Below are 11,484 nucleotides of genomic sequence, written 5' to 3'. Positions count from 1 at the left end.
TCAGAACTGGAGATAATAATTATAATAACGCTGGATTTTTGATAGAAAACATATTTGTTGCTTTGGTGGATTGGTATTTTAACAAACAGTTGGTATTCCCGCTAGATATATACAAGGGGTGTTAATTTATATTTTTGAGTATGAGCATTTCTGATGAAGGCAAACCCAGAACGAATTATTTTCGATTCTTCATGGATTTACCAGACTTGAACATCGATTGATGCGTTTTAACATCCACTAGGTCAATGCCACTGCTAAGGGAATTTTTGGTACCGAGGTAACCACCTGCTAAGTGGGTTTCAGGTTGTATATGCCTAAGAAAGATGATATCAGGTTCCGTATATGAAAACCGATTAAAGATAAAAAAAAAAAATCAAAAATTTATATAGCTTATAAGCAAACTAGTTTTTACAAACATGTGTATTACAAATTATGAAGTCGAAACACTCTGCTGCAATGTTCTGGATATTGATTAGTATAAGTAATTCGTTTGTCTCTCGTTTTACCACATAAATTAATTTTGATTTTGTTTTAAATTTCAAATTTACCAACCGTGAGCGGGCTTATCCAAATGTTTACATGCATAAACAACAGATGGAATATATGAACAATATATCTGATGACCGGGGGACATAATGCTTAATTTTTGAAAAGGTCATTTTTATTGGCTTTGTCCGGCTTTTTGTGGCATACTTATTTTATTAGCCGTAATGAACAACACCACGGTAAATGCGTATTTCTCGGACAGTCATTACAAACATGTTGTATTTATTCTCGACGCTCTTCTTATGCTTCCAACCATATTTGGAAACAGCTTAATTCTATACTGTGTTTTGACATATCCGAACCTAAAAAGAAAGATTTATGGCTTAATAGCAAATTTGGCTTTAGCAGACTTACTGATTGGATCAATTTTATTTCCATATGAAATGGCAGCCATATTTATTCCAAGCTTAGATCGTCGAAAGTATTTGTGCATTTTCAAACATTCTCTTTTTACAACCTTTATCGGTGCGTCCGAGATGAACCTCTTTATGATATTGTAACCGGAGAGCACGAATTTCATTACAAAATTGCTTGTCTCCACCGGGACTCGAACCCGGGACCTCTGTGTTACAAGGCAGCGCGCTAACCGACTGAGCTAAAGAAGTACTTCCTTAGCTCAACCGCTTACGGCTGACTAAGTATCTACCAAATGTTCTAAGGGAAGCAATCCCGTCACACTTCCCCCACCTCAAGAGTCATCATACCATTATGACTCTCACACAAACATACCCTAGCTAGAATTCCTCTCTAACTATCGTGGGTTTTTTAGTTGGGCGCCAATGTAACCGGAGAGCACGAATTTCATTACAAAATTGCTTGTCTCCACCGGGACTCGAACCCGGGACCTCTGTGTTACAAGGCAGCGCGCTAACCGACTGAGCTAAAGAAGTACTTCCTTAGCTCAACCGCTTACGGCTGACTAAGTATCTACCAAATGTTCTAAGGGAAGCAATCCCGTCACAATATCAATGGATAGATATTTCTCAGTTTTACGCCCGCTGAAATACCATACTTCCTTTACAACCGGAAGACTTAAGCGCTACTGTGCCATTGGTTGGTCAATAACAATTATTTTAGGAATATTGCCGTTTTTCGGTTGGAATACGTGGGAATTGGACACACCTTGCACGTCAAAGTTTGTCCATTCTCCAGGATATACCACCTTGATTCTAACTTTTTACATACTACTTATACTAATTGCTATTGCATTGTATATATTAGTAGCCAAAAAAGTGTTCAAGCATTTACATTCAGAGGTTGGTTTCAAATCTAATGATGTTAATTATTTGAGGTCAACATCTAAGTTTACCAAAAACATTGTGAAGACCAAGATTATGATCGTGGTTCTTGGAGTGTTTGCATTGTGTTGGAGTCCGTATTGTGTCTTAGTAATTTTACAAACGTATTTCATAGCTCCTAATGATAACTTAGAAAGAGTTGAAAAATATTTATTGCTTCTCGGCAAAGCGAACTGTGGTTTAAATTGGATTATTTACGGAATAAAGAATAAAACAATGAGAAACGCATTCAGACGTACGCTTTGTCGTCGATTTCCTGGACAATTGTCTATGAGTAGAAGTTATGAATCTACGTCCACCAATGCATCATCGAATCAGGAATCGTCTTACATATAAGTTTTTAAACAGTAAACTCAAAGCTAGTTGTTTTGCTGCCACTTTAGGTTTAAGAAGTGTTAAACTGAATAGCTAAGTTATTATTGATATCATGTATGTATATATGCTTGTTTGTAAGTAGGTAAATATGATTATTTATCTGTAGTAAAAATGATTCAAATTAAACATTCAATTTTTTTCTCAATAGATATTGGAAGATGTGGTATGAGTGCAAATGAGACAACTCTCCATCCAAGTGACAATTTATAAAAGTAAGCCATTATAGGTCAAGGTACGGCCTTCAACATATATGCTTGGAGCCTTGGCTCACACCGAGCAGCAAGCTTTAAAGGGCTTCAACATTACTAGTGTAAAACCATTCAAACGGGAAAACCAACGGTCTAATCTATATAAAAACGACAAACGAGAAACACGTATGAACTACATAACAGACGAAAACTACTGTACATCAGACATACTACGATTATTGAATAATTGATAGGAACAATGTCTCACAAACAGTTATACATTTATGTACAATATATGTAACATAATGATATTTGGTTGTATATAAATTGTTTTGTTTAAGGGCCAGCGGATGCAAGCTTTCGGGTGCGAGGTTTTCTCGCTGTGTTGAATACCCATTGATGGCAGTTGGCTGTTTTCTACCCTTCGGTCGGTTTGTTGTCTCTGACACATCCCCCATTTCCATTCTTAATTTTATAACAAAGTAAGCCCACTTTTTCGAATATAAGTTCGGCAATTTATAATATGTGTCAACTTGAATTTACAATGATGTTAATTTCATTCAGTTTTAAGAAAAGAAATCAGAAAAACCTATGACATATCGATATAAGTATACATACTCATAACTATCTAACATTCGATGTGTCAGATATCAAACGTGTGTGTGTGTAAATTTTTATGTTTTTTTTTCATAAACTACTCAGAATTAACAAATTAATTGTCAATCTTGATCATGATGTAGCGAAAATATAATTATTTACGGTATGGATATGAACTCTGCTTTGTCCTGATTGTTTTATTCCTTGAATGTCTTCATTATAATTATATCTAATATGCCGACAAAATACAAGTAAAGACATGATGCCTTTCAAGGTATAGTAAAATTGAGAATGGAAATTGGGAATGTGTCAAAGAGATAACAACCCGACCATAGAGCAGACAACAGCCGAAGGCCACCAATGGGTCTTCAATGCAGCGAGAAACTCCTGCACTCGGAGGCGTCCTTCAGCTGGCCCTATAACAAATATGTATACAAGTTCAGTGATAATGGACGTCATACTAAACTCCGAATTATACACAAGAAACTAAAACTAAAAATCATACAAGACTAACATAGGCCAGATACTCCTGACTTGGGATAGGCGCAAAAATGCCGCGGGGTTAAACATGTTTTTGGAGATCGCAACCCTCCCCTATACCTCTAGCCATTGTAGAAAAAACAAACGCACAAGTGTCTGATTAAAATTACGTGTTGTAAAAACAAATAGTAATTATTATTTGTGCATGTCCGCTCAGTCTTTTGGTTAAAATCAATGATATTACAATTTTTCTGTTTGTTTGCAATATTTTGTATTTTTGGTTTTTGTTTGTTTGAAAGGAATAAATATTTGAAGGAATAAATGTGTTTGCAAGTAACTGTTACGAGTACAATAACCATTTAATCAAGTACATATATAATTCTATTAAGTATAAGATGAAGTTCATTTACAGAAAAATATAGCGAAATCCTATATTAAATAAAAAATATTTATTTAGACCCGCGAGCCCCCTTAATTAAGCCAAACCAAAGTATAGGGGATATGATTATTTGATTACAATTAACTCGGCGAATACACAGAGTGTTGAAAATCAAACATATTATAACTTGATTAATGAATTAGAATAAAAATCTGACGGAAGCCATAAAGGAACACACTTCAATCTTATATATTTCTGTTATCACGATTTATTTGTTCTGTTTCTTGATTTAGTATTTAGATTTGTTTGTTTGTTATCCCGGTTATTGTTTACGTTATCCCGATTTGTTTGTAAATAAAGGCAACAGTAGTATACCGCTGTAAAATAGTCGTAAATCGATTAAGCGAAAACAAAACCGGGTCACAAACCAAACCCCAGGGAAACACATCAACTATAAGAGGAAAACAACGGAATAACAGAAACACTGAACCGCAACAAAAACAAACGCCAACATACATAGGAACGGACTGTTTGATAACAACTGCCATATTCTAAACTAAATCTAGAGCATACAGAAAAGTGTATACATAGACCGTAAATAAAATATGCATGTCTAGGTCATGAATAAACACGGTATATACAGACCACAACTAAATGTACATTTAGTACCATCCGTTTTATGATCAAGATCAACTACATCGACTAAAGCGACAAGGTAGCCTGCATCGTTTCGTTTAACATATCTTTTTCTACAAAAAATGGAATTTTAGATAAAAATTCATTGTTTTTGGTAACTTGATGAAAAATCTTACTTTGTGAAGAACCACACTGATTCCCACAATAAATACACCGAATATGATATCACCAAAATACTGTACTTTTTTTTTATCGATAACATATTTGTTGAGTTTGTTGGATAGATATTTCACCAGACACTAATTGTGCAACACTACAGACCGACTTGTAAATATATATAAAAAATAGAAATTTAAAGCACATACACTGCAAAGCACCACGTCACAATTATACATATAATTTAAACACATATATATATATACATAGATTTACATTGTAAATAGTCACATCTCTTCTTCATCAATTGGGCTCTTGCAAATGCAGTAATCTATATATACCACATCTCCTTTTATTTTTGACAAGTTGACTACATTTCCCTTTAGGAATATTTGTTCTTGACCTTACTGTCTTATATATACCATTGTTATCGATAACGTATCTCTATGGTTTTAGATTTACAACCCTGACGACATAATATCAGTTGGAATGTTCTCCGTATATTTCTATTTTTAAGTCCGTAAATAATCCAGTTAAATGCAGAACTAAGAAGTGCAAGTAGTCCACAATACATTTTTGCCTGTAATAGATCGTTGTTTATATTGGGATTGAGATCCTCTAAAATGATAATTATTCCATATGGAGTCCAACAAAGAACAAAAAGACCTAAGATCAAGATTAGGATTTTAGTCTTTTAAACTGATCTCGTAAGTCTCTGTATGGAGAAATGTAGGCTATCGTTATTATTTTCTCCTCGCTTTCTTTCATCTAGAATTCTAAATGTCGTGATTACTACTTTTATAAATAAAATAGCTGACATAATAATGGATACCATGTAGATAATAATACATATTTTGTTAAGTATAGGTGGTAAAATGTCTGCCCGTCACAGAGAACATTGTGCAGATGTATTCCACCAAACTATAGGTAATGTAGCCAAAATGGTAGATAAAACCCACGAAACAGCAATAGATTTTAACAGCCATTTGTTAGACAGCTGCATATGCCATAAGGGATAAACAATAGCAGCATATCGTTCAAGTGAGAGAATAAACAAGTAGAAGATCGGCGCGCCTACAAATTCCTGCTTCAACACATTTCTCAAGAAGCGTGTTAATTTATCGGTGCGCATTGGTTTATAGTTCCAGAATGCTATATCATAGTAGTAGGTCAGAAACGGCTAAATTGGCAATTAAAAAATAAATTCTTGTATGAAAATTTTTGTATTTTAGAATACTGTAAATAAGAACACTATTACCAAGTACTGCTGGCAAGAGTATAATCCATTCCGTAATGCACATCAAGTACACAAAACGCTCAATAACACTTTTAATATCGGCCATTACCAACAACTAAAACAACACATTTCTGACAATTTCTCGTTAGAGAAAAAAATCCTCCATAAACAATGCGACCATTATTTACTTTAAATATTGTGTTTCTCTTCTATATTGTATACATAAAATTATATATACAATTATAGGGAAAACGGTACTATTTATTCTGCCATAGGCGACAATATTAACATTTTCTAAATTTAACACTTTTTAAGATACAAACCTGGATAAAAAAGTTATATGTTGTGTTAGTACTTTATTATTCTGTTTAAAAAAAAATTAAAGCCAAATAGTTTTCCCTATATATCTGCTATTGACCATAGTGTTTATTGCCGCGGGCAAGCGGAGTCCATATCATATTAAAAGTCTAACGGCAAATGTTTGGTGATAAATCAAATGATAATATTTCACACTATGACAATTATAGTGTTAATTAGTAACATTTTGTTTTGAATAAACATTAGTTTGGTACATTAACCTTTCCGATCTTTGCAAGTGTTGTGTGTATGTTTGAGTGTTTTTATGGAATCGGGAACTAATTAAGGTGATGCATCAAATTGTCCGGAGCAATGACATCCAAAATATCTTAGCATCCATTGCAAAGAAACTGTGTGTGATGTCGTAGAAAAGCTACAATTGGATTCCTACATAGAGAGGGGGGATAAAAAAAAATTAAATGACAGAACCGAAAATTTTGTGGATCCTGGAAGACCATTATGATAATAATATTGAACTATTGAAATTGCTATTTATGCATTGTTAAACACTATTTGTTCACTGACAGGTGATATTCAGTTATTTGCCATTAAATTAAAAAAGTTGAAGAACGTAGTAATATCTTACTTATACTATTTCTTGCATCCTGATCATGCCAGTCTAAAATGCGTATTTTGTAAATGATCACCCAATAAATGATGAAACATGTTGTCTCTTCTCATTTAGAATATGCATTGTATATTTTCCAACAATCGTGCAGAAAGTTTATGTCACAAAATTTTATTCAATTTTGTCTAACATTTTGTCAATGCTATACTAGCGTATGTTGAATAAACATCATGCATATGTGGTATACAATTGAATATAAATAAATTTACAAACTTATGCTGCTAACGTGTCTAAATTGACTTGATGATTGGTCCATAGAACATTCAGTTGGACGGTTTCTCCTTTTACATAATGTCCTTTTAAAAGCATGTCTGATGTTCCTATTTTTCAGTCCGTATATAATCCAATTGAGAGCTGAATTACAGAATGCCAACAAACCACAATACATCTCTGCCAATAGAGTTTGTTGATTTTCACTTATTATGAACGTATTCAATATAACTATTATGCAGTACGGTCCCCAGCATAGCACAAACACTCCTAACACTAATATCAAAAGTTTGGTTTTTTCAACTGACGTTCTCACAGTTCGAGTAGAATATCTTAGAATGTTTCCAGAGTTATTCATTTGATTGTTAAGAAAGGCAAATGTAGTAACAACGACTTTGATAAAGAGGCAAATGCATATACAAATCGTCGTTACGTAAATAACTACTATCAAAGTTTTATAACTTTTAGTTAAGCTATCCTGCCACTTATCTTTACATTTTTTAGAATTATTCCAAGAATTCCAACCAAGTAGTGGTAAAATCGAAATTACCGTCGAAAGAGTCCATGCCATTCCGATTGCTCCAAAAACTAATGTCCTCGATAGTTTAAGATGCCACAAGGGATAAGTTACAGCAATAAAGCGTTCTATCGAAATAATGAGCAAAATGAAAGTTGATGCTCCGATAAAATCCAACATTAGCGCGTTTCGAAATAAACATGCAATTTTATTCTCCCGGATTTCTCCAAAAGCTACAGATAACATATCCAATGGGAGAAATACTAACCCAAACAAAAGATCGGACACTGCCAAGTTAGCAATTAAAATGTAACTCCGTGTATGAAGAGCACGGTACCTTTTAATACAATAAATGAGAAGAAGATTTCCAAACACCGTTGGTAATATTATTATACACTCCGTTATAAACGCTGTGGATAAGTAAGTTTTGTCAAAACTGTCCCTGTCTGTTTCGTTCATAGTTCCTAGGTGTTTATATCAAGGCATCAATTGACAGTTCCTTTTTGATATTCATTTTATTTTGATAATTCCAATTATAACTTATAATCACTGTCAGTGGAAACAGCTGCAAATATATTTCATTATATAAACATCACAAGCTATTTCTCGGGGTGTTTTTGAATATTGCGCACAAAGTTAAAATAGTAAAAACTAATGATATTCTTATTGTTTTAGCATAAGTAAGGCCGTTGGGTTCCTCATTTGAACTATTTTACATTTTGTCACGCCAGGGCATATAATAGTTAATTTAACGGTATGCGACATCTCAGTAGTGTGTGGTGAATATTTGTTTCATTTGACATACTACATTTCCACATTTTTTTATACATGTAACTGGCTTATACAATGTGACCATGTTTTCATTAGTTGATGTAAAATCCGTTACTAAAACAGTGGGGATAATGTAAGCTAGCACCCTATTGATTTCCTTTTTATGAATTACATTTATGGAGGAAGCATATTGCCATATATTAGATAAAGGTGACAAGACATACATGTAGATTCCACACATACAGGCCAATGTTGAACAAATATAGTAAAGTGCTAATGTAATATTTAATTCTTTATCCGCTTTTCCAATGTTGAACACATATAGTTATAGTAATAGAGTAATATTTAGGTCTATATCGTTTTGCCAATGTAGGACACACATAGTAACAGTGTTAGAGTAATAATTGTTTTTCTATCCGCTTTTCCAATGTTGCACACATGTAGTAGATAAAGGCTACAGTAGTATACCATGTATACCGCTGTTCGAAATCCATAAATCGATAGAGAAAAACAAATTCGTGTTACAAACTAAAACTGAGGGAAACGCATCAAATATAAGAGAACTACGACACAAGAAACATAACATTAAAATGTAACACACAAGAAACGAACTATAATATAACAATGGCCAATTTCCCGACTTGGTACGGGGTATTTTAAGAAAAAAAATGGTGGGTTGAACCTGGTCTTGTGGCATGCCAAACCTCCTGCTTTAATGGCAATGTTAATTACAACATTAGAATGACAACATTACATGACAGGACTACAATAAAAATAAATGGTAGAAAAAATAGGATATAGAAACACACGAACAAAAGGTACCAGGTTAAAAAAATTATACGCCAGACGTGGGTTTCGTCCACACAAGACTAAACAGTGACGCTCAGATGAAAAAAGTTTGAAAGCCAAAACAAGTACAAAGTTGAAGAGCATGGAGGACAAAAAGTTCCAAAAAAAAAGGTGACCAAAACGGACAGGGGTATCCACCTGGGACAAGAACATCCTTATTATTTAGAATAATTCATACTTTTGCAAACAGTAAATCTTATAAAATAACTATATAATAGATATACATGATAAAACTGAAGTGGTGACTAGCTACGGAATAAAAACGGATACATTACAAAAATACACAACCGTGTTAACCACAGCCCAGCCAGTGCAATGCACAAACTGACGTCACATTTGAATTTCTAAAACGAGTTCCCAAAATTAAGAAAGAATTCGGATGGAATTCAAGATTAGATTTGTATGCTTTATATAACATTAATTAAGAACAGTGAAAATGACTAATTAATGTCAAATTGTGGCAGTAGTTCGATAATTAATTATATTATCTAGCTATGTCGGTGTTTCTTCTGAATCAAACTGTAAACCAAATATATCGTGTAAATTTCGTTGATCCCAACCAAAGTCTAATAAATAAACTAAATGCTTAATTATCTTTACCATAACACACGAATTCAACAGAAAAAAATAATATTTACAACTACAAACGTTAAGACATTTGACAAAATCCGATGACAATAACAAATATAACATCAAGACTTAATACATGAATTTGGGATGGAAAAGTACCGTGACTGCGAATTCACACTCAGCAAAACTGTCACACTCGGGAATAAGTCACGTTCGGTAATAAAAATATCAGACGACGTAATGACAAACCACAATCTAACACGTGGTAAAAATGTCCCTAGCTAGTTTGGACAAAGATACATCGTAATGGTGCCCGTAAAATTTACGGAGTGTAATTTTTTATCTGTCCTCCTCATAACTTTGTTGGAGCAGTTTCTGCGTTAGAAGCACACTCCTGTATTAGTAGTGTTAAAATAATATTTAGTTCTTTATCCGCCTTGCGAATGTTAAACACATATATACCCCAGACCTGTCTCATAAAATACGAACTACTCTAGAACTGTCTGATAAAACACCAACTACATCAGAACTGTCTCACAAAACACCGAATATTTCAGAATTGTCTCAGTAAACACCAACTTCTCCAGAATTGTCTCATTTAACACCAACTTCTCCAGAACTATATCATAAAACTGCAACTACTCCAGAATTGTCCAATAAAACACTAACATGCCGAAACTTTCCCATAATACACCAACATGCCGAAACTTTCCCATAAAACACCTACTACTCCCGAACTGTCACAAAGAACATTAAATACTCCAGAATTGTTTCATATAACATCAACTACTCCAGAATTGTCCCATAAAACACCAACATGCCAAAACTGTCATTAAAGTCATATGAAACCTCAAATTAAAAGAAATGATGCATATGTTATTTATAACAAAATGGATAGTTTTCATTAATAAACTCATGTACATATACTTTTGTCTGAAGAAAATTCTTTAGTTTGTCCACATTTAGAAGAAGTTTACTATTTTTAATTGCTGCCTTACAGGAAGCAGTTCGCCGACATATTTTCTGTATGCCAGTGACATTAGCGTGACTCTTCTCTTGAAAATCCAATGATCGCAATACACATGGATCTGGCATTAAAAAAAACTATTATCTGATTGTTCGTGTTATACACGTGCTCAATGTTCATGCTTCTCTTTTGATTGTATACTATAAGGTACAATCGGTAAACTACGGCTTCAAAACACGACAATTAATGAGCTGCCATATTTTCACATCATAACAGACATGAGAAAAAATGACGATTACACGATATGTTTGCGTAAAAAATGATAAAATTGTGCACAGAAGACTAAGTTTATTATAAATTGGTTCAAGAATTGGATAAACATTATTTTCACCAGTCACTCGTTTCATATGACTTAAAGTATTATGATATTGAAGTATTAATATCTTAAAACTTTTAGTTCCCTGTGTCACCATATTGCAGGTTTTAGTTCGCAGTGTTAATGTCTTGAAAGTTTAAGTTCCCTGTGTCATCATAGTGCAGGTTTTATTTCGCTGTGTTAATGTCTTGAAAGTTTATGTTCCCTGTGTCATCAAAGTGCAGGTTTTAGTTCACAGTGTTAATGTTTTGAAAGTTTAAGTTCCCTGTGTCATCCTAGTGCAGGTTAAGTTCGCATCTAGTGTTACTTTCTTGTATATTTATGTTCCCTGTGTCAACATAGTGCTG

At 33.6% G+C, this 11,484-nt stretch overlaps 2 protein-coding genes across 2 annotated transcripts; one reads left to right on the top strand and one right to left on the bottom strand.

The window, feature by feature from the left end:
* The first annotated feature begins 494 nt into the window (after window positions 1-494).
* LOC139489823 (adenosine receptor A3-like) lies at window positions 495-2,661 on the top strand. Its single transcript, XM_071276667.1, has 2 exons — window positions 495-1,042; window positions 1,496-2,661. The coding sequence occupies exons 1-2, from the start codon at window positions 711-713 to the stop codon at window positions 2,178-2,180; spliced, it is 1,017 nt and encodes a 338-aa protein (XP_071132768.1). The 5' UTR covers window positions 495-710; the 3' UTR covers window positions 2,181-2,661.
* Window positions 2,662-7,082: 4,421 nt separating this feature from the next.
* On the bottom strand, window positions 7,083-7,784 carry LOC139489821 (cannabinoid receptor type 1A-like). The gene has a single exon (XM_071276666.1). The coding sequence runs from the start codon at window positions 7,782-7,784 to the stop codon at window positions 7,083-7,085; it is 702 nt and encodes a 233-aa protein (XP_071132767.1).
* Between the last annotated feature and the right edge of the window lie 3,700 nt (window positions 7,785-11,484).

The sequence above is a fragment of the Mytilus edulis genome, chromosome 9 (assembly GCF_963676685.1).
Source record: "Mytilus edulis chromosome 9, xbMytEdul2.2, whole genome shotgun sequence".
NCBI classification, from domain to species: Eukaryota; Metazoa; Mollusca; class Bivalvia; order Mytilida; family Mytilidae; genus Mytilus; species Mytilus edulis.
This window is presented reverse-complemented; position numbering and strand designations above follow the sequence as displayed.

What these genes read in the sequence shown, in the direction of transcription:
- LOC139489823 (XM_071276667.1), top strand. Translation starts at nt 711, where the DNA reads ATGAACAACACCACGGTAAATGCGTATTTCTCGGACAGTCATTACAAA. An exon ending in ATGAACCTCTTTATGATATT is followed by an intron (nt 1,043 to 1,495) that starts GTAACCGGAGAG and finishes TTCTAAGGGAAG; the next exon opens with CAATCCCGTCACAATATCAA.
- LOC139489821 (XM_071276666.1), bottom strand. Translation starts at nt 7,784, where the DNA reads ATGTTGGATTTTATCGGAGCATCAACTTTCATTTTGCTCATTATTTCG.